The sequence below is a fragment of the Phyllosticta capitalensis genome (assembly GCF_038381095.1).
Source record: "Phyllosticta capitalensis strain CBS 128856 chromosome Unknown BKA78scaffold_11, whole genome shotgun sequence".
Lineage (NCBI taxonomy): Eukaryota > Fungi > Ascomycota > Dothideomycetes > Botryosphaeriales > Phyllostictaceae > Phyllosticta > Phyllosticta capitalensis.
In genome coordinates, this window is record NW_027117449.1 from 254,404 (window position 1) to 275,967 (window position 21,564).

Below are 21,564 nucleotides of genomic sequence, written 5' to 3' on the forward strand. Positions count from 1 at the left end.
ACAGGGAAAGATATCCAGCATCAATATCATCGCAATCCTTCGAGAACACGGACAGAGAGTTACTCCTGGAGATTTTGTATCACCGTGGCCCATGAAAGGGCTGGTGAATTTTTAGAATCCTACTGACTAACCGCTGTGAACTGACCCGACGACCAAGAACCAACAATGAAGATCAACTGAACCACGTGCAACGGTGCATTCCAGAAGATATCAGTGTCCCGAATGCTGGCATAGCATGCTCATCTTTCCTCCGTCTAAACGGCGCCTGAACTTCCACCTGTTCCCCCCTCTCCTACTTACCAGACCTTGCCGGACGCTAATTGAAGGTTTCCGAGTCCAAGTCCAATGACCAAGGCCCATCCTGCCAATACGGAGACAACGATGGAGGGAAAAGAAAGACGAACGTGGTAAAGACGGTAAGCTTCCATGCTAGCCAGCCGGCTGACTGATTTGTCGGATCTTGATGTCGGTCTGATGCTCGTTGTTTCCAGTACTTCCTTTCCTGGGTTTGTTTTTGATGCTTTTCTTCCACCGTTTTCGATTTGGGGGTTTGTGCTGGCACATTCGCATCGCCAGCGTCTTCGAGTAGGTTCCTCGGGTGAGTATGAGTTATGATACAAGAGCACGGCGCCTCCTCAGAGACCCATGTAATCGTCGTAGTCGGCGTCATCCTCGTCGTTGGCCGGGGGGCTGCTAGAGGGGGGCATCATCTCGTCGTCACCGTAGTACTCGGCCATATCGACGTCAGAGCCCTGGGCTTCTCCTCCACCCTCAACCTCGTCGTCCGAATCCGGGATTTCCTTCTTGACGGGAGACGGGCCGTCGTCAGGCGCCTTGGGTCCATCCTCCTCGCCTTCCGAGGCTGATGAGTTGAGCGCGTCGTCGTCGACGTCCTCCTCCGGAATTCCCTGCAGCGTAGCCTGTCTCTTTCGATTCTCCCTCATCTGCCTCCTGCCGTCCCGATCAACCTTCGTCGCCACCGAAATCTTGGCCGCCCTGCTCGTCGGCAAGACCCACTGCTTCTTCTTGGACTGCTTGTCGCCGCGGAACCACGACATGCGCTTCGACGGGTCGCCGTCGTCGCCCTTGCCGAAGTCTTCTTCAATGTCCGGCTCCAAGTAGTTGACGCGGCGCAGCTTGCCGGGCGGGCTGGGCGGGAAACCAATGGCTCTTTTGGCGTCGTAAGAGTCGAGGACGGCGGCGAAGAGGACTTTGGTGCTGCGGGTGCAATGGCGCTTGGGAGTTGGCTCGCGAGGGGCGCGCTTCGTGGAGCGGCGCTTGCGGGAAGGATTGGGGTCAAAGTCTTCGTCTTTCACGTCCTCGGGGTTCTCTGGCGAGCTGCTACGCTGATCCTCTGGAACCTCTACAAACCTGATCGAGGCGGGGTTGAAGTTGCTGCCGTCCCCAGTCTCCGGGCTAGGGTACTTGAAAGGCGGCTTGTTCCAGATGGTCCTGTCCTCGTGTGGCAGCGGCGACTTCGGCACGGGCATCTCGACGGTGTAAGACACTTCGAGGCCATGGTGGAGAGCCGTGGTATCGGCAAGCTCAACGCCATCAGGGCCAACCGTGTCGTCAAGAGGGTCGTCGTGACTCTGCATCGACGCAGTCCATTTGCTAAAACTGATATCCTTCTCCGTCCTAAGGCCCGACTCCTCGGAATTCCAGTTGCGCACCTTGCAGCCCGGTCGCGTTGTCAGGCAGGCGCAGATGCGCTTCTTGAGCTCGGCGGGCATGGGACCTTCGATCTCGACATGCTCGATGCCGCGGATGTTGAGAAGCGCTCTGATGAAGGCGCGCTCGGCCTGGTAGTAAACTAAGCCCTTGAGGTTGAGAAGCGAGTTGACAAGCGACTCAGGTGGGTCGGGACCGAATAGTTCTTCGAAATGCCAATCCTTGAGTGTCTCGTGAGAGGCGCATGGTGTGCAGACAGACTTGGAGTGCATCTCCATGTAGTCTCCGCCAGCTATGAAAAGCTTGAACGTTTGCAAGTTGTGAGGCACCTGGAACGCCGTGAGCAAGTAATTGGGAATGACGCATGGGGGACTAACGTTTCCAGGGCTAAGCATGTTCAGAGCGGAGGCCAACATGTCGTCCGCGAAATCATCAAGGCCTTCGACGGCCACTCCCAAGTACATGGAACGAACGGCTCGGAATTTCTCAGGCTCTTTGGCAACCATTTTCATGAGCTTCGTTGCTCCATCAACGCCCATCAGCTTCAAGTCAAATCCATTAGCGTTGATGAAGCGCGGCTTCTTGGAGGCCGGCGCCATGGTGCTCCAAGTGTCACTTGCTGTCAGTGAGAGGCTTGCGGAAGATTGTGGTGTCCAAGAGAACGTCGAGGCGTGGAGTGGAAGCGTTGAGAATGGACTGAGATCACAGTCTTGTTTTGGAGTTGGGTTTGCACTAGAGTGCTCGCGCAAGAGTGAAGTGACACATTGGCCATGGCTTCTTTCGTGAAGTCTCGGCGCCTGTGAAGGCTCGGCGTCCATCACCAGCCGACTCTTTCCTTTGGGATCCTGATGTAATTAGGCTGGCTCCTCAGCGTTAACATCCGGTTAAAGTCCTTCGTAATCATGTTTCATTGTCAAAATACTCATCAACACGTCAACGCGTAGCTGCCTCCACCCGCTCGTAAGCCCTCCACCACAGACTCATATTGGCCGCAACCAGGAGGTCCATCATCTTCAGTCCCTCGTCTCTGATTATGAGCTTGCCCAACTTGGCTTGCTTTCCTCCAAATCCACCTCCTGCGTACTCCTTGCCAAGAGACAGGTTCAGCGAAGATAGCCCCTGAAGTATCTCCGAGGGGTCTGCTCGCATATAGTCGGCGACAGACATGGAGGATGAGTGTCCCCTCAACGGAGGCCTCACCAGCGCTGAAGATCGTTTCGACGCTCGGTCATCTGTTTGCGCACAGGGTAAACTCGGCAGATTGAACCTCAGTTCGCTGACCAAAACCGGCTCAGGGACCTGCAAGTTATTGCTCACAGGTAAAATGTGTCGACACTGTTCTTGTTAGACCAAGCATGAACCAGATGGGTGCCTGCATACCTTCAGTGAATCACCAGCACCACCGGTGATGAATTCGCACCGCCCATGCCAAGGGCTCTCAAAGACTGGCCCCCTGTAGCCGGACTTCTTCTCCTGAGCGGGAATTTCAAGTCGTCTACGAGCTTCGTGGAATCCCGAATCATCAGGCAGAACCGGTGAACGGGGACTCGTGGGAGTAATGTGACCAGGCACTCCAAGACTTCTACTTGAATCGTTCGACATTGACTTTTTGTGGCCAAAGTAATCCGCGACATATCTAGATCCTTCGAACCATATCCGGCGTCTGAAAGCAGTGTCTGGTGGAGTATAAGACGTAGTACTCTTTGAAGATCTCACAGTGTCTTCGCTTCTACGCGGTGACATGGGAGCCATATCGGAGTGGATAAATTTAGTGTAACCGGGGTTGTTGATTTCAATGTACAGGGGAGCGCCTGGCTTGCGAAGTGTTCGCTGCTCTTGAGGTGTCTTGTCAAAATTTTCGGAGGACAAGTTGAAGCTGGGAGGATCTCGAATTTTGCCAACATTCCACTGTGCGCCTGATGCCGGATCCCGTCGTATTAATGTCAAGATCGTCCCCTCGTCGGACTGGCTTGGGGAAGTAGCAGGCGGGCTTGGTGCAGGATCCGAGAGACTTGGACGGCCAGACGAATAAGTCGCATCAGAGTAGTTGGCGTTTACGTTTGGTTGATCAAAAGGCCCTGAGGGCAGCGGTCTGAAGTTGTCGAAATTTGGCGAATCTGGATATGGCGCAGCCGACCACCTGCGGTTCTCTTCGCCCGGAGGGAAATTCTCCTGACGTCGAGTCGGAGGCTCATTTGAACGTTGCCGTTGGTGATGAGGCCGTCCAGGGGTCAGAGCATTCGGAATTTGCCTCGGAGGGAGATTCGGCAGGTTCGGCAGGTTTCCCATTTGCGTCGTCACAGACAAAGCCGGGGATTGCAAAGGTTTTCTCCTGATTGAATTTGATGGAGTTGGCAGTAGACCAGTAGAGGGTGGCGCTGGAGGAGTAGGCAGCGGTTTACGGTTGATGGGTGCCTGTTCGTTGACAGGACGCTCTTCCAGGGGTGACGACAAATTGGCGCCAGGCGAGGTGGCTTCTTTCTTCAAATCGTCGTCTTCGGGGCGGTCCAAATGCAAGTAATACAGACAGCTCTGAACATCTTGGGCAGTCACGACTTTTTGACGGGGTTTCATGGGCGAAAGAAAGACATCTGATTAATGTCAGTCCCCATGCCAGAACCAAGAAGAGCCGGTAAAGAATGAAAAACACTCGCCTCTGCTACCTGGTACCCTCGCAATGTATAGAACCACGGACTCATGTTTCTCATGAGTAGGATTCCTGGGATAGCGCGGAGGGTTGGAAGCGAGGGTGGTTAGAGAAGACAGGGACTTGGCCTCGATGGCGCCAGTCATGGTAGGCAGCGAGCGATGATGACAGAAGCCAAAGAGAAGGAGAGAAGAAAACGGAGGACCAAGAAGAAGGGAAGCAAGTTGGCTTCAACGTCACCTTGGGCCAGTTTATTTGAACGATCAGGAAGCCAGCCGGTCACAGATCAAGGGACAGACTGTGCTTGCTGGCAGGCGGTGCACTTGGCCAGATGGATGAGTGTGGCACACGCACTGGAGGAGGCTGAGGCGGCGAAAAGGCGTGGCGGGGGATAGAGCAGGCTGCATGAAAAAAGGCGATGTTTGTTGTTTTTTGGTGGATCATGTCACGATGAAAACAGTGAGTAAGTCCGACCATGGTTCGGCCAGGAGCCAACAAGGCCTGGCGTCTCTCCAGACTCTCGGTTGGCTGTCGCGAGGCAGGTGCAGTGCAGCAAAATGCCCGGAAGCACTAATCGGGCCGTGCACGCTCCACTGGGATTTTCGGCGGCGGACCCGCGTCGCCCTCGCCAAGATTTCGCAGCAGAATTGTGAAGACGTCCCAAACCCTGCACCCTCAACCTGCACCTCGACATTCTCGTACAGTCGTCTCGAACGACCTCTTATTCACCATGGCCGACGACCTCGAGGTTGTTCTCTCCGCGCACCCGTCTCTCGTCATCCTCTGCTAATATTATCCGCCAGGCACGTCTCAAGAGCCATGCCCAAGCGTTCGAGGGCCTCATGTCCCTCATCCCCGCCAAGAATTACTACGGTGAAGATACCAGCGTACGTCGCTCTGGCTCCGCTTGAACGAAACATACTGAGACCTCCTCCAGGACCAGTGGTGCCGCAAGAAGCAGACCAAGGCCCAGAAGAAGGCCGCCAAAAAGGCAAAGCTGGACCCTGACAACATCCAGACTGCCAAGGATGTCATGGATGAGAATGAACGTAAGCGCAAGCGCCAGCTCGAAGGCGCCGACGACGACGACTTGTCCGAATCCGACATGTCCGGCAAGGAACAGCCGCACCAGGGTCTGAAGCTCAAGGAATCCAAGCGCCAAAAGCTCGAGAAGGCTGCGCGTCAGCACGGCAAGGAAGACGAGGTCGAGGATGACGAGGAAGCGCAACGAAAGCGCGAGGAGAGACAGAAACAGATTCAAGAGCGCAGGGAGAAGAAGAAACAAAAGCAAAAGGAAAAGGCCGAGGCAAAGAAGGCTGCCCGTGAGCAGGCTGCTTCCGTGGATGCCCCCAACCCCGAAAGCGAAGAGTCCGCAGAGGATACGCCCAAACCAACCGTTGAAAAAGACGAATCAGCCGACGAGGCTTCAGACGCCGACTCCGGGGATGATGAGGTTGAAGCAATGGATATCAGTGGCCTAGTTGACGAAGAAGACAATGACGACGCCAGCGACAGCGACTCCGAGTCGGATGCTTCTGCATCAGCGGAGGCCGAGTCTCCCGCTTCATCCGCCGTCCCCTCCGCTTCCTCCTCGTCCTCCATCGTTCCCCCCGCCGACAAGGCGGACAAGTCCCAGCAAGCAGACAAGTCGCAAAAGTCCTCCAAGCTCAAGTTGCCGGATGTGGATCAAGAAGTGCTTCAGGAACGCTTGAAAGCCCGGATCGAGGCCCTCCGTGCTGCGCGCAAAGCCGACGGCATAGACGGCAAGCCAGCCCGCAACCGCGGGGAGCTGTTGGAAGCCAGGAGACGCAAAGAAGAGGAGCGGCGTCAACGCAAGAAGGAGGTGCGCAAGCAAGCAAAGGAGGACGAGCAACGCAAAAAAGCCGAAGCTGAACTGGCACGACTTCGCGGCTCGGGCTCGCCGGGCACACCCGACATCTTCTCTCCGGCCGAGGAGAACAACTTTTCCTTTGGCCGCATCGCCTTCGACGACGGCCAGCAGACGGACCTGTCGGGCACCAACCTCATCGACCTGTCTCATAAGAAGGGCCGCATGGACCCCAAGACGGCACTGATCCACGCGGAGAAGAAGAAGGAACGCCTGGCGTCGATGGACGAGGACAAGCGCAAAGAAATCGAAGAAAAGGAGCGCTGGCTGAGCGCCAAGAAGAAGGTACACGGCGAAAAAGTGCGCGACGACACCAACCTGCTCAAGAAGACGCTGAAGCGCAAGGACAAGCAGAAGAAGAAGTCGGAGAAGGAGTGGACCGAGCGCAAGGAGGGCGTCGAGAAGAGCATCGCCGCCCGCCAGAAGAAGCGCGAGGACAACCTGCAGAAGCGCCGCGAGATCAAGGGCACCAAGCCCGGCAAGAAGGCCAACCGCGCAAAGGCTGCCGCCGGCAAGAAGAAGAGCAGGCCCGGCTTCGAGGGCAGCTTCAGGAGCAAGGCCAAATGATGTGCGACCGGCTCCATCTAACCAAGCGGTCCGCCGTTCGTGAGCGTTGATCGCCGGCCAGCAGGCCGGTCCTTCTCGTCTCTGGCAGACCGAACGCCAGTTTCCTGTTCGTTACCTACAGTTCGTTAACTTCTCCAAAATGCGGCGGGCACCTCAAAGGAGTTTCGGGCGTTGAAAGCGGCGCGGGCTCATGAAAAGTTCTCTTTCTCCCTCTGGTTTCCCTTCCTTCTCCATCTCTCTCCTACCGTACCATTCCTCCCTCCCTGGCACGCACGTATGGCATCGCTTCTTTCGCTGGAAGACTGCAGGACGGACGGACGGTCCTTGGCGCAAAGCTCAGACTTCGGCTGTTGGTTGCTCATGGAGATGCTGGTTGCTCACTCACACGAGATCGAAAGACGAGACGAAAATATGGGTAGAGGGTAGGGCTCAGCATAGTAATGGATTTTGAGATGTCGACCTTGACCTGGCGTCTGTGTCCGTGTCTTGATTCTCCGTCTGCCTACATGCCTCACTTAGCTACTTGACAATTCAGGTCACGGAGGCGCGCAAATGTAAGTTTGACGACTTCAAATCCCAACTTTCTTTTCCGTGTTGTATTCCATGGTCTGACTTTGGCTTCTAGTGGTCGAGGCGCTTCTTCGACTTGTTCTCGCCTCTTTCCTATCCAAAGCAGAATATGCTTGCAATCGTCATGTCTCTACCCCTTTCCTTGTGTATCACGCAGATTGAAGTAAGCCACGCACTCTCACAAAGCGACTTGCCAGAACAGCGTACTGACTCAACTCAACGAAGCAAAGTCCACGGACTTAGCCGAAAAGGTGATTCTAGAGGAGAGGAAGAAAAGAAAAGCCCGCGAAAGAACGCCGTGCCGTGTCTTGTCGGCGTTTGATGGTACAGTCTATGTACACCCACGCCAAAATGAACCACCGCCCGCTCCGCCTGAGTCCTGTCGTCTACCGCCACTGCCGTATCAAAGACCATGCCTCCTTTACCTGTAGGGCGCGTCGGCTCTCGCGGCGGCCGCCAGCTCCGGCTCCCACTTGTCGCCGTTGGAAAGCAGCTTCTCCTTGTTGTAGAGCAGCTCCTCGCGAGTCTCGGTGGCGTACTCGGCATTGGGCGCTACATTGAGCAATCCAGTCAGTTAAAGACACAAAGCCCCGGGCAAAGGTATCAACGAAGTGGGACGAGGCAAAACTCACACTCGACAATGGCGTCGACGGGGCAGCTCTCCTGGCAGAAGCCGCAGTAGATGCACTTGGTCATGTCAATGTCGTAGCGCGTGGTGCGCCTGCTGCCGTCCTCGCGCTCCTCGGCTTCGATTGTGATGGCCTGCGCCGGGCAGATGGCCTCGCACAGCTTGCACGCAATGCACCGCTCCTCGCCCGTCGGGTAACGGCGCAGCGCGTGCTCGCCGCGGAAGCGGGGCGAGATGGGGCCCTTTTCGAAGGGGTAGAAGATGGTGTAGCTGCAGGGGTAGATTGGCGTGGTCAGTGAATTGTCCCCAACTGATAATGTGTGCCGGCTCGAATTGATGTATTGATATCGATGCGTGTCAGGGAGCTTGCCAGGCTGGCGATGGACTTCGTGGGCGACTCACGGTGGGCGGAAGAACTGCTCCAGCACGACGTACATGCCGCGCAGAATCTCGAGCAGCAGGAACTTCTCGCTGGCCATGTCCATGACGTTCTTGTCGGTCGTGTCCCAGCGCTTGGGCGGCGGGAGGCGGAATCCGGCCGGTGGTGGGCCCGAGGGCAGGGCGGCGCGCGCAGCGCTCGTCGAGAAGAGGGCCGTCGTCGTCGTCCTGGTCGGCCGCAGCAGCTGTGCCGAAGGCCTGGCCCGAGCCAGCATCGTCAATGGTCGTGTGGAGGCCATTGTGGGGGATGTGATGGTGGAGGAATTGAGGTCGGTGTGGAGGGAGTTCAAGTGGCGTATGGAACCTATTTGATAGACTGCGTCGTGATTGGTTGGAGTTGCTACCCCGGAAGATCGCTGCGTAACAAACGGTGGCGGAGGTGACGTGCGGATTTGATGGGCGGAAAAGCGTATTGTTGGATCGTTGGAGAAGTTGATGTTAGACGACTATTTTCGGTCTCCTTTCAATCACCGGCCCAGGGACCACACGACAGCTGTCGTCCTTGGAGTCTTTAGCAAGTCGAACGAGACGTGGAAGCATGGACTTGGCCCAAGCGACGTGACGGGGCGGAGAGCGCGGGCCGGCCAACACGTGATATGATTCCCAGCCGCAGTCGAAGCTCTTAGCCGGCGTTGGCGATTTTACAAAGTACACCACCCGCCTTCATCTCGTCCTTTCAACCATAACAACGCTCGCCATGTTCAGAACCGCTCTCCTCCGCTCCGTCCGTGGCGCTGCCAGCTCCGTCGCCCGCTTCAACGCGCCAATTGCGCGCCCGGCTGTCTCTGCGCTGCTCGCCCAGTCGAGACAGGCTGCTCCCGTCGCCTCGTTCAAGGCCATCAGGTTTTACTCTGCCGGCGGCGCCCTCAACAGCAACGAGATTGAGGGCAGGATACTCGACCTGTTGAAGAACTTTGACAAGGTACTTGCGCCAGCTCCATCCGCCACGCCGCGTCTCGGCCAGCATGCTAACCCACTCCTAGGTCCAGGATGTCTCCAAGGTAAAGCGAGTCGAGCCCGCGAGACTTTGCACACTTGCTGATCTTCTGCCGTAGCTCAACCCCAAGGCACATTTCTTGAACGACCTGGGCCTGGACAGCCTCGACACTGTGGAGGTGGTCATGGCCATTGAGGAGGAGTTTAGCATTGAGATACCCGACAAGGAGGCCGACAAGATTCACAGCGGTACGTGGCGCCAGGGATGGAGCAGGATTACGATTGGATCTCAACAAGCCTGTCGTGTGGATTGATTGACTAACTATTGGCAGTGGACCAAGCCGTGGAGTACATCTTGAGCCAGCCCGACGGTGAGCATCCATGGATCATGCAATTGCATTTGTTGGGGCAAAAGCTGACTGGTACACAGCCAAATAAATGGACGAAATCATGATGGAGTTGGGACGGGAAGACGGGTCGTAGGAGAGAGCGACGGTGGGGGAATTGTGCATGTTTCCAAGCACCGGCCCTGGATTTTCTGAGCGAGCAAATGTACGATGGGAATAGAAAATATAGGAATCCCCTGCAAAGCCGTCTTTGGGTGCTATGTGAAACGTTGCCCGCAGAGGGCGGTGGTGGTGGTGCCAAGGCCTGAATCGAAACTACGGTACAGATGAGGTGTGCACCCACCAGCAGAGAGCTCCAACAACCAGACTACTCTCTCCCCATGTTGGAGGCGCGCCAAGCTCGCACTACTACCCCAGATCCCTTTGCGCGACTCTTGAAAAAACATTTCGCCTGCAGCATCGCCCGCTCCCTCTCCAAACCTCGTCGCCCCTCCTGAAAGAGACAGCAGATTACGCATACCGACGCTGCCCGCCCGAATCCCGCTCACCATCCCTGTGCAAGGAAGCGCTGCGCTCACACTCGACACACCCACGCCCTTCCAGTCACACAGCGGATGGCCTCCTCAGCTTCAGGCTTGACGCGCCGCCGGGGCGGAGGTGTGGCAGCCAACGGCGACAACGACGACAGCAGCCGTGTGGCCTCGCCAGCGCCCCGGCGCAACGACGACTCCCGCGGCCCAGAAACGTCCTACGAGAGCACCGAGAATGGCCACAAGATTGCCTTTGACCCACGCGACATTAGCGAGAGCGCTGAGCGGCTCAAGCAGCCCAAGCTCACCCTCATGGAGGAGGTGCTGCTCATGGGCCTCAAGGACAAGCAGGTGGGCAAACGCCAGCGAGGCTCCCAACAGGCAACGCAACCAAACTGACACCTGTCGACTTTGACCAGGGCTACCTCTCGTTTTGGAACGACAACATTTCGTACGCGCTCCGAGGATGCATCGTCATAGAGCTCGCCTTCAGGGGACGCATAAGCATGCAAAAAGACTCGTCAAGGCGGCGGTTTCCCCTCGCCGAGCGCGTCATTGAAGTCATAGACGACACCCTCACCGGAGAAGTTTTGCTGGACGAAGCCCTCAAAATGATGAAGTCGAGCGAGAAGATGAGCGTCGCATCCTGGATTGATCTCATGAGCGGTGAGCACCGCCCATCTTTCAGTTGTTTACTCTGCTGCTAACGCTTGGCACCAGGCGAGACATGGAACCTCATGAAGATTGGCTACCAACTCAAGCAAGTCCGCGAGCGCCTCGCCAAGGGCCTCGTGGACAAGGGCGTCCTCCGCACCGAGAAGCGCAACTTCCTGCTCTTTGACATGGCCACCCACCCCGTCGCCGATAGCGGCGCAAAGGACGAGATTAGGCGTCGTGTCAGGAATCTTCTCACCAGCCGCACCGTCGTCCTCCCACCAAGCCAGTTCCTGCCCGAAGAGATGGAGTTTAGATACCTGCGCACCATTGCCATGGTTTGCGCCGCGTACGCCGCCAACGTTCTGGAGAATGCACTTTCCACGCTGGGTCATGAAGCTCGGGAGCGGGCATTCGCACAAGTCGACGAGCTGCTGGCCGAGTACTCGCAATGGCCCTTTGCCAGACGAGCTGGAGGATCTGGGGGCGTCGGGGCCAACTTGGGCGAGGTCGTGCAAAGCGAGATCAACGCAGGCAAGGATAAGGAGCTGCAGCTAGAGGTAAGATTTCAAGGAGCAAAGTCATTGAACTTGGAAGCTGACATGCACAGGTTGTTGCTGCTTGCTTGAGCGTTTTTACCAGACTTGATTCCCTGCTTTAAGGCTTCTTTAGCGTGACGGCCTACCGAATTGACATGGCGCCTTCGTATGGGCGTTCTTTTGCAAAAATCTTGGGAGGGGATGGTCCGGTACATGGGCAACTGGGCAAGCTGCAGTGGTTAAACAAGCTGGCGTGATGTTGCCAGGAATCAAATCACGGACGGTGATGGGAGGCATGCAGTACGAGAGGCCAGACGCGTGCCCTCTTTTACTTCTTTTCTCTTCTGTGCTTCTCTTATTCGTGTTGGACTGCAGGGCGCCAGGAAGACGAAAATGGATGGGCTGGATGACGTGTGTTGAGTAGTAGCATTGTGGGACGAGATGGGTGTCTTCCAGCAGGATCATACAGCAGGTAAAGGATTTAATCGTTTGACAATCTTTCAAGAGAGTTCAATGTGTCGTGGTGGTGTAGTTAGTCGTAGCTGCTAGCGGGCTTGGCAGACGGCGGTGCAGTCCAGTCAGCAGCGGCCTTTCCCTGGGCTTGGATGCGACAGCAGCGACACGCAGCAGACACAACCGCCGCGCATTGCCAGCTCCAGCCCCCCGTCTCCGTCCCCGTCGCCATCCTCCCATATTCCGATCTTCCGCCTGCTTCCCTCCCTGCCAGGGGCGGAGTCTGACGAGCTCCTCTTCCTCCCGACGAGTCCGCTCGCTGGGCACATTCCGACCTCCACGCTCCGCCCGTCGCCCTCGGCATTTCTCTGCTTCTAGCCAAACAGGCCACTCCGCCCAGCCTGCCCTCTGGACGCGCCGAATCATTGCCTGCACCTCTGGTATGTCTGTCTGCCGGTCCCCAATCTTGTTTCGCTGCCCTGAGGTGCTCCCCTAGAGGTCCGTCTCCATGATGACTGTCCAGCTGTTGTCGAGCCTGCCCTCTTGCGCGCAGCTGTACTGCTCCGCATCGCACCTCCATCACGTACGCGCCTACTGTCCGGACCTGTGGCTGACTTTTGCAGATCATTCATGTATCCTCCTTGACCCATCTTCACTTCACTTCCATCCTAGGCGACCTACTCTGATTGCCATTGTTACGCGCCGGCCCCCTCCCCGTACATAGACGATGCCGTCGCCCATGTCGACCTCCTCCAACGCGCCTCCCGTCCAGTCGCACGAATCATTGCACCAAGAAAACACAATCGGCGCGCAAGAAGCGCAGAATGGTGCTCCCGGGGATGATGATGTCCAAAGCTCGGATCCCGCTGCTGGGGGCATCATGTCCGGGCAAAACGCAGAAGGCAGTGACATAATCCGCGAAGGAAAAGCAAAGGCAAAAGCTATGATGGCAGCGTCTGGCGCCGAGACGGGCTCCAACTCGGGCCAGAATGCTTCGCCCGGTCGCTCGAGGACCCCACTCGGCTCGAATGACGCTGCCAATGGCCCATCGCAATCGCCGAGCAGGAAGAGGTCGCGCTCCGGCTCGCGAATACCGTCACAAGCTCCATCACAGGATTCATCCAGCCAGAACCAAGCTAGCCTCACCGAATATCTCATTGGCCAATACTCGACGCGTGATATGCTGCACTCTGCGGCCATGAGCGAGCAGGCCAACCGCGACGCCAAGGTCATGAGCGAAAAGCTGGCAGAGCTTGAATACTACAAAAATTTGCGCCAGCAGAGGCAAATAGACCCCGGTTCCGTGTTTGGATATGGATTTGAGGGATACGGCAATGGCATCACCGATTCGAAACAACCTCGCCTCCAATATCCTGCGTACCGGAAACGGCTGGGGAATCGACGCGCAAGGAACTTTTACGTGCCGAAGAAGGATCTGCAAAAGCAGGCAGAGCAGTTTGAGGAACTGGTGCCGGTGCGCCTGGACGTCGAGTTTGACAAAATCAAACTGCGCGACACTTTCACGTGGAACCTGCACGACCGCCTGGTTACCCCCGAGTTGTTTGCCGAAAACATGGTCGAAGACTTCAAGATTCCGCCAGAGTTAGTGCCTGCGGTTTTGCGCCATATCGACGGCGAGATCAAGGAGCAGCTTCAAGATTACTATCCCCATGTATTTTTCAAGGAAGACCCGTTGGATCCACACCTGCCTTATGACGCTTACAAGAACGACGAGATGCGAATCTTGATCAAATTAAACGTCACCATTGGAGCGCATACCTTGGTCGATCAATTCGAGTGGGATATCAACGATCCGATGAATTCGCCCGAGGAGTTTGCTCGGTCCATGACGAATGAGCTCTCTCTTTCTGGAGAATTCACGACGGCCATTGCCCACTCGATTCGAGAACAGTGCCAAATGTTCACTAAGAGTCTCTACATTACTGGCCATCCCTTTGACGGCCGGCCGGTCGAGGATGCGGACGTGCGAGACAGCTTCTTACCATCGCCATTGCCATCTGTTTTCCGCCCAGTGCAGGCCGCCAAGGATTACGCGCCGGTGCTTTACGAGTTGAACGAGGCAGATCTAGAGCGCGCCGAGCTGTCGATCATGCGCGAGCAACGGCGGCAGAAACGCTCTGTAAACAGAAGAGGCGGCCCGGCCTTGCCTGACCTCAAGGACCGCCAGCGGACGGTACGGACCATGGTCGTATCTTCCGTCATTCCGGGAGCGGCGGAGGCGGCGGAGGAGAGCCGGTTGTACAAAATGTCTCGATCTGGAGGCAGAAGTCGGCGCGCCGCCCGGGACGGTGCTGAGGATTCGGATGAATCTGAGAGTGAGGAGTCCGGGGTTGAATCTCCAGCACCTTCACAAATCACTGGTGGCACTGCGAGAACAAGGGGCATGCGCGGTGCTGCCACGGCAGCCACCGTCGCCATGCGGGCGAATCTTGGGCGGTCCCAGACGCCCGAGTTGTCCCAGATCCAACACCACCACGAGACGCGCACCTCGAGACGCCTTGGCGGCGATCGCGAAGAGAGCGTCGCCGAGTCGACTTCACACATTCTCAAGTTGCGGATACCGCGCGAAAAGTATCGGCGGTGGATGCAAGCGCAGACAACTGGACGGGCACACGAGTACCGAATCAGCCACACGAATCCTCTTGTTGCTTCGGCTGCCTCGACGCCGCAACATGCCACACCGTCTCGAAATTCGATGCCGCCGCCTCCGTCGCCGGCGATGCAGCAACGCTCGACCCCTGTCCCGGGCACCCCGACCAGCAACGGCCAGCAGCAGACAGTTCGATACTACCCCGACGGGCGCGCCGACGCACCGTACCCTCAACCATCGCACCCAGTGAGGAATCCCACGAGACATGGTTTCCACAAGTAACGAGCATGCCAAATTTTACTAACGCGGTTCATAGCCCCCGCCGGCGCCTTGGCTGACCGAGGCGGTAGCCAAATTGCACGAAAAACACTCGACGTCGGCGTTTGAGGCGCTGATGCGCTACTCGGCCATTGACAAGACGAGCAACGCGCAGGTGCGCCTGGAGAACCTGCAGCCCGGCGCGCAGCCGCCGTCCAACGTCAAGTTCATGTGGCTGCCCCGCATCAAGTGCCTCGACTGCCCCGGCAAGCTGTACACGGCCGGCCCCGGCTTGACGGTCGAGAACTTTGAGGTCCACCTCAAGAACCGCTTGCATGTCGAGGCCGTCAAGAAGCGCAACGGCCAGTCGAGTCGGGGGCCTTCGGCGTCGTAGGAATTCTTGGGGAGGGCGTGGGGAAGGGGTGGATTGATCTTTGCTATTTAGGACGGAAAGAGAGAGAAATGGTGGTGCGGATGTGTGTTTTTTTGGTTTGAAGCTAGGTGCTGCTGCCTGCTTGGTGGATGAGTAGAGCGGGGCAGCTTTTGGGTACGAGCAATTCATTGTCGGTCAGTCAGTCGGTCAGTTGGTGATGGGAGATGGCTGGACCAGAAACAGATCTTCCTCGTTTTTTTGCCACATGTGGATGGATGGATGGGTGGATAGGAAGTACTCGAGAGAGACAAGGCACGGGGAGAAGACAGGAGAACAACGAGCGCAGCATGCAAGCAATCATCATTTTTTTTTCCTTTCAGTTTCTTCCTCTCCTTCTTCTTCTCCTTCTCACTTCATTGCGGCGTCTGGTCTGTTGTCGTTGCTTTGATGGCTGGCTGCGTGGGTGGGTGACTGGGTGGTAGGCTCCTCTTCTCTCCCTCCCTCTTTCTTTCTCTACATCTCCCCTTTCTTACAGACACAGAGACATAGGTACGTACTAGACTTTGGATTCTCCTGGTGGCGCGGTATGGTGTAGTGTGGTGTTTGTGCCCTCAATTGCCCTCCCGTCCTCACCTCCTGCACCATGACGACGTCTTTCTTGGTATTGGATTGGACGCAGCTACAAAGTACAGACGGTAGGAGCATATGTAAGTATGTAAAGACTATCGCTGCTGGCTAATCACACCCACCCCGTTTGAGATCTGTAGCGACGCGCAGGAGGGTTGGCACGTTTTGTACAATATACCCACAGTACGGTCGCCTCGTGGAATGGATGGGTGGGTGGATGGGTGGATGGGTTTGTTTTGAGCTTTTCCCTCCGTCTCGTCGTCCATTGTCCACTCTGTCTGCTGTATGACTGGTAGGTGGGTAAGCACAAAATGTTGATTGCGGAATTGGATACATCGTGTTCTCTTTTACGATCAATGACGCACATCAGCACCTAAGCGCCGGCCGAGCAGCGAGCAGCCCCTGCGGTCGTCCCGTCGCCGTGGTGTCAGTGGTGCGGCAGGGCGTTGCAGATGCGCTGCAGCCAACCAGTCAAAAGCGTCACAGACGACGCATCAGGGCGGCTAACTGCATACAATCGCGCTCCAGCCTGCAGCACAGCGCGTCGGAGGAGCGCTTCAGAGCGCGAGCTCTGGCTGCGACAATGATGGCACCACCCACCCCCACGGCGGGCGACATGTGCGTGTCGAGTGATTGTCGTCCTGGTTTGGTGATTTTTGCGTCGTCTGCGTCGTCGGTAACTATCGTTGTCGCTTTTGCTTCTCTTCTGCCTGGCGCTGCTTTTTCTTCCTCTTCTCTTCGCGTCAACGAGTAGACGCAGAACACTCTACAGCGCATAACCCACGCACTCTGGCGAGTCCGTCTGTCGTCGTGTTGCCCGTTCACTTAATCGAAGCGCCCGCCGCCCGACCACAGGCTCACTCCTCTCTCTCTCTCTCTCTCTTCCTGCCTAAGCACAAGCACCACTCCATTGCGTTGGCCGCATTCATCGACAGACCCGTCATCAATACTCTTTTTCTTCCTCTGCTCCACACGGTTCCAATCCAAATAGCCAACCAGCCAGCCAGCCAACCAGCCAAACAGCCAGACAGGCAGACAGACAATCCGTCAGTCATCACAACAACGCTTCCTGGATCAGTATTCTACGCCTCTTTGTCTCCCGCTTCGCTTTCCTGCTCGGCATCCATCCGTCCGTCGTCCGTCGACTCGCAGCAGCAGCAATCCATCAGCGACAAACTCGTGGGATAAGACGAGAGACGAGACGAGACGAGACGAGACGAGACGAGCTCTTGAACGACCGCCCGTCCGACCGACCGAACCAACAAACAAATCGAAAGACCTGACCCGACGACCGGCTCGTCGCGTCTCCACCACATCCACAACCACCCCCACACCTCCACCCCCGCAAAACATCAAAATGACATGGGAATTCCTGTCCCCCATCCTCACGCCGACGGCGCTGGCAACCGTCGAGAAAAACCCGGGCGTGCTCGTCATCCTGATCGTGGTGCTGATCGGCCTGGTCGCGCTGGTTGGCCTCGCCTACTTGATCCACTGGCGCACCGAGGTTAATAACGGCACGTGGCCGGGCCCGGTCCCCGTTGTGAGTCGCGTTTTGCTGGAGAGGAGGAAGAGGAGGGAGAAGGCCATGGCGAGGGGTGGTGGGGCGAGGGGAGGGGGGAAGAGGTAGATGGGTTGGGTGGGGGGAGGGGTAAGGGGAAAGAGGTATGGGTGTGAGGGGGAGAGGGGAAGGGGCAGGCAGGGGTCAGGGAAGGATGGGGTATGGTTGGGAGGGGAAGAGGTATGGAGAAAGCGAAGCAACAAAACTCAACACTCAACCCCTGCCCTTCACCCATCCGTCCGTCCGTCCGTCCTTCTAGGCACCGAGGCTCTCTTTCTCAACCAAAGCCCTGTCCATCCTCAACATCTTCACCATCTTCAACATCTCACCCACATCTCACCTCACTCTTGCGCCTACCTGCTCTCGTTCGCCCTGCCTGTCCGTCATTCAAACAAATCCAACCATCTCTTCTCTTTCGCATGCATGTGGTCGGTTGGTTGGCTTGCTTCGTCTCGTGGTTGAGTTTGGTTCCATCGTTTCCATCACTTCGCTTCGCGTCGCTCTCGGTTCAGTTCGGTTCGGTCGTTGCCTGCTTTTGATGTCTGTTTGTCTGTTGGTTTTGCCTGTTGCAGCGCACGTGTGTGTGTGTGTGTGTGTGTGTGTATGTGTGGATGTGTGGATGTATCATGAGACGCGAGATCAGACGACGAATAAATGAATGGTCAGTGGAAAGAGAGGAAGGGAGCGAGGGAGCGAGGGAGGGGCCACTCTTAAAGAGAAAATCAGAGAGTTATAGCCACTTTGACCATCTCCAGTCCACCAGACCAGTGACTACTTAGTGAGCACCTATGTAGGTAGTTGCGCCAACTCGTAGATGCATGCCACGTACAGACAGACAGACGCCCTATTAATCCGTGTGGTGTGGATCCCTCACTTCTTTCTTTTTTGTTGGCTGGCACGTCTTTTGATTTGTGCCTCTTCTTGACCCAGCAAGCAGCTCTTTGGTGCATGAGGACGACTTACAAGTCACTCCCTTTTTTTTTTTTTTTTTTCCTCTCTTCTCTTCGCTGCTGTGCCGTCTTTCCCCTTTCCCCCCTTGCCCCTCCTCTCCTCTCCTTTCCTTCCTCTCAACTCTCCCCCGTTTCGAGCCGTAGCAACACACAGAAAACCGAAAAAACAAAGCCATCGCAGAAAAGAAGGAGTGTCCAGCAAACAAAAAAAAAAAAAAAAAAAACGACGACGACGACGCCTATCTCCCCATCTCCACGGATGCCTACCTACCTACCCACACACCCACCCACCCACCCGTGGCGCTGGTAAGCAACCATCTCCGCGGACGTATGTACGTGGCTTACTTCACATGCATCGAGTCATGCCCATCCCCGCAGCACATCACCACCTTAACCTGACTCGGCGGCCGCATCGGCGACCAGGGACGTCCATGTCCGTAGTGCGGATGCAGCTGACTTCACGTCGAGCTAGCGGTGGGCTTTCAGCTGCCCAGACGGCGAGAATCTCAATCGATCCACCCACTGTTATGTACGACTACGCATGCATGCAGTAGTAGCGCCGGCTTGTTTTCTTGCTCATGTATGTGCGTTGTTGGTATCCTTTCTTGACTGTCCAGACGATGGTGGTTTGAGTTGGGAAAAAAAAGAAAAAAAAAAAAAAGATGGTGGATGGATGATGGGTTGGTATTCATATGTATGTACAACAGAAGGGGTAGGTACAGTAGAAGTTTTGTACGAGAAGTGAAGATTGAAAGACGAGAGAAAGATCAAAGGAAATCCAAAGAGTCAACGCCAGCCAGAAGAAAAAAAGCGCCCCGTCGAGGTGGTTGAACACGCCATCGTAATTCGTCCCAGTATAATACGCCGGAGGAGGAGGAGCTGCAGCAGCTGCTGCAGCAGCAGCGGCCGCAGCAGCAGCCGCAGAAGCCATCCAAGTGTAAAAAAAGAAGGCCTTGCCCAGCCCCAATCCCATCTTTGTCTTTTCAATCCCCCCTGATGATCCATCCCGTCATCCGTCGGGGTATAACGCGCAAAAAGACGTATCGGGAAGAGCAAAAAAGCGTTGCAGTCATGACCAGAAAAGATGTCTCCAAAAAGCCCAACGTGATGACATCCTTTTTTCCCAATCTAGAAACTGTACACCGTAACTGAACGCAGAAGCAGCAACATCAGCAACAACAATAGCAAGTCTCGAGTGGAGTCGTTACAAGACATAGCGAAACATGGGTCCGTAATTCTCGAGGCCCTCGTCCAGATTCTGCCTCGGAGCAGTAGTAGCAGCAGCCTCTCCCTCGCCCTCAGCAGCGGCACCGCCTGCAGCAGTAGTAGTCGACGCCGGCGCGCCCTTTGCAACCTGCGCCTCGCGGCGCTCGCGCTGCTCCTCCAGGGTGCCGTACCGCCTATCCAACTGGCGATTCTCCCAACACAGGAGCAAGCGCGTCGCGGCGACCAGGGCGGTCGTGAAAAACATGAACGCGGCGCACGTGGCGTGGCCGCGCATGAAGTCGGGGCCCTCGGAGTCTGGGTACAGGCGCGTGCCCAAGACCGGGCCGCACTGGCCGACGACGTTGAGGATCACGAAGCCCATGCCCCGCCGCGTGTCGCTGCCCTGGTTGTTGCTGACCCAGGGCAGCACGTTGGCGATGGCGGGGAAGATGCCGGCCGCGGCGAGGAAGACGCCCAGGTAGCGCACGCCGACGCTCGAGGTGGCGGCGAGGAGCACGTAGCCGATGCCGCCCATGAGCGTTAGGAACATGATCATGTACGCGCGCTGCTGCGTGCGGTCCGAGATGTACGTTGTGAGCAGCGTGAGCAGGAAGGAGAGGAAGAAGGGCGGTGCCGTTAGCCCTTGGGCGTTGATGGCTGTGAAGCCCATTTCTTTGAGAATGGTGGGGAGGAAGACGGGGAGGGACGCGAACGAGACGTTGCAGGAGAAGTAGGTGAGCTAGCAGCCGGCAGAGGTTAGCTTGCATACATGTTTCTGTAGGGCGAGTGGCTGTGGTGGTGTTTTGGTGGCTGTGCCGGGCGTGAAAAGACGTCACTTACGGCGGTGAGCCAGCACTTGAGATCCATAATGGTCGCGACCACGTCCTTCCACTCAATCTTGCCAATGCGCGCCTCGCCCGTCGTGCCCGTCTGCCGCACTCCCCTGGCGCGCGCCACCTTCTTCTCCTCTTCGGTCAGAAACCTTGCCTTTTCAGGAGAGTCTGGGAGGAAGAAGAAGGAGACGGCAGCCATGACGAGCGTGGGCAGACCCTCGACGAGAAACAAGAGCCGCCAGTTGGCAATGGGCTCGTCCTTGCCGCTCGTGATGCCATAGGCCAGGGCGCCGGCGAAGGTGTTGGCGAGCGGTGCGGCCGACAGGAAGAGCCCGGATCGAAAGCCGTGTTCGTGGCGTAGGTAGAAAAACGAGAGGAGATATGGGATACCAGGACCGTAGCCGGCCTCAAAGACTCCCATGAAGAAGCGCAGAGACATCATGCCCTGCCAATTGTGCACAGCGGCCTGGCACGTGGAGACGAGACCCCTGAAGAAGATTCAGTGAGTGACATGATTTCGTGCATTGGGGAACGACCCACCATCCAAACACCATGAGGGCGGCCCAAATGTGCGGCGGGACAATCTTCCACATGAGGGCCTGAAACTCGAAAATAATGTACGAAATGTAGAAAATGGTCAAGAGCCAATCATAGTCGTCGCCGTCGAGATCCAGATCCTCATTCATGCCGGCGACTTTGGCGTTGCTATTGTGCGGCGGCCCTGTCAGCAACGGCGTTGGACCCATGCACGCAACGGGCTTACCCAATGTTGGAGCGGTCCAGGAATGCGAGGAGGTCTGTGAGATGATTCGTTAGCTGGCTAGCTTGCTTGCTTGCTTGCTTGCCACCACCACCAATTGGCAAAGAGGCGCCACTTACACAAGGTCATGAGGAGTGGCACGACGTGGAGGTCGAGTTTGCGAATGACCCTCTTCTCAACGACTGGGTCAATGTTGTAGGCTGGAACCCCGGGAGCTGAGAGCGAGGCATTGTCAATGTGGACGTCGTGATCGTAGGCCTTTTCGGTATCGTCTGTAGACATTTTTGGCGACAACAAACAGCAGTTGGAGAGAGACGGTGAAGAATGGAGGTTGAGGGGGAGAGGGAGGGAAGAATTGTATAACCCAAGGGTCGCAGGCGCAGCCCTAGGAATAGCGTAGCAAAAGAACGGAACGCAGGGCGATGGGATGGATGTGGATGATAGGTAGCAGAGCAGCAGGGTTTATCAAGTCAGAGCAAACACCAAGAGGGACCCAAGAAAACTTATGGCTAGTTAA

At 56.6% G+C, this 21,564-nt stretch overlaps 9 protein-coding genes across 9 annotated transcripts; 4 read left to right on the plus strand and 5 right to left on the minus strand.

Moving 5' to 3' along the window:
* Positions 1–635: 635 nt before the first annotated feature.
* Positions 636–2,516, minus strand: BKA78DRAFT_346851 (uncharacterized protein; the record flags this gene model as incomplete). Its single annotated transcript, XM_066890542.1, has 1 exon — positions 636–2,516. The coding sequence occupies exon 1, from the start codon at positions 2,487–2,489 to the stop codon at positions 636–638; it is 1,854 nt and encodes a 617-aa protein (XP_066739562.1). The 5' UTR covers positions 2,490–2,516.
* Positions 2,517–2,604: 88 nt separating this feature from the next.
* On the minus strand, positions 2,605–4,464 carry BKA78DRAFT_333477 (uncharacterized protein; the record flags this gene model as incomplete). The annotated part of the gene is made up of 3 exons (XM_066890086.1): positions 2,605–3,006; positions 3,052–4,262; positions 4,326–4,464. 3 exons carry the CDS (start codon positions 4,462–4,464, stop codon positions 2,605–2,607), a joined length of 1,752 nt encoding a protein of 583 aa, XP_066739563.1.
* A 342-nt stretch (positions 4,465–4,806) lies between these two features.
* BKA78DRAFT_38058 (surfeit locus protein 6-domain-containing protein) lies at positions 4,807–6,868 on the plus strand. Its single transcript, XM_066892974.1, has 3 exons — positions 4,807–5,066; positions 5,122–5,205; positions 5,256–6,868. The coding sequence occupies exons 1-3, from the start codon at positions 5,049–5,051 to the stop codon at positions 6,771–6,773; spliced, it is 1,620 nt and encodes a 539-aa protein (XP_066739564.1). The 5' UTR covers positions 4,807–5,048; the 3' UTR covers positions 6,774–6,868.
* Positions 6,869–7,764: 896 nt separating this feature from the next.
* Positions 7,765–8,648, minus strand: BKA78DRAFT_356399 (uncharacterized protein; the record flags this gene model as incomplete). The annotated part of the gene is made up of 3 exons (XM_066892053.1): positions 7,765–7,895; positions 7,976–8,241; positions 8,374–8,648. 3 exons carry the CDS (start codon positions 8,646–8,648, stop codon positions 7,765–7,767), a joined length of 672 nt encoding a protein of 223 aa, XP_066739565.1.
* Positions 8,649–9,106: 458 nt separating this feature from the next.
* Positions 9,107–9,799, plus strand: BKA78DRAFT_299251 (acyl carrier protein-like protein; the record flags this gene model as incomplete). The annotated part of the gene is made up of 4 exons (XM_066887028.1): positions 9,107–9,331; positions 9,393–9,410; positions 9,465–9,594; positions 9,678–9,799. 4 exons carry the CDS (start codon positions 9,107–9,109, stop codon positions 9,797–9,799), a joined length of 495 nt encoding a protein of 164 aa, XP_066739566.1.
* A 249-nt stretch (positions 9,800–10,048) lies between these two features.
* BKA78DRAFT_37961 (vacuolar protein sorting-associated protein-like protein 74) lies at positions 10,049–11,765 on the plus strand. Its single transcript, XM_066892945.1, has 4 exons — positions 10,049–10,573; positions 10,642–10,888; positions 10,943–11,436; positions 11,487–11,765. Exons 1-4 carry the CDS (start codon positions 10,307–10,309, stop codon positions 11,535–11,537), a joined length of 1,059 nt encoding a protein of 352 aa, XP_066739567.1. The 5' UTR covers positions 10,049–10,306; the 3' UTR covers positions 11,538–11,765.
* A 983-nt stretch (positions 11,766–12,748) lies between these two features.
* On the plus strand, positions 12,749–15,131 carry BKA78DRAFT_257308 (uncharacterized protein; the record flags this gene model as incomplete). Its single annotated transcript, XM_066885174.1, has 2 exons — positions 12,749–14,725; positions 14,796–15,131. 2 exons carry the CDS (start codon positions 12,749–12,751, stop codon positions 15,129–15,131), a joined length of 2,313 nt encoding a protein of 770 aa, XP_066739568.1.
* A 3,645-nt stretch (positions 15,132–18,776) lies between these two features.
* On the minus strand, positions 18,777–19,336 carry BKA78DRAFT_38317 (uncharacterized protein). Its single transcript, XM_066893056.1, has one exon. The coding sequence runs from the start codon at positions 19,219–19,221 to the stop codon at positions 18,937–18,939; it is 285 nt and encodes a 94-aa protein (XP_066739569.1). The 5' UTR covers positions 19,222–19,336; the 3' UTR covers positions 18,777–18,936.
* Positions 19,337–19,452: 116 nt separating this feature from the next.
* BKA78DRAFT_257749 (major facilitator superfamily domain-containing protein) lies at positions 19,453–21,329 on the minus strand (the record flags this gene model as incomplete). Its single annotated transcript, XM_066885216.1, has 6 exons — positions 19,453–19,510; positions 19,583–20,193; positions 20,295–20,775; positions 20,828–20,992; positions 21,051–21,084; positions 21,167–21,329. The coding sequence occupies 6 exons, from the start codon at positions 21,327–21,329 to the stop codon at positions 19,453–19,455; spliced, it is 1,512 nt and encodes a 503-aa protein (XP_066739570.1).
* Between the last annotated feature and the right edge of the window lie 235 nt (positions 21,330–21,564).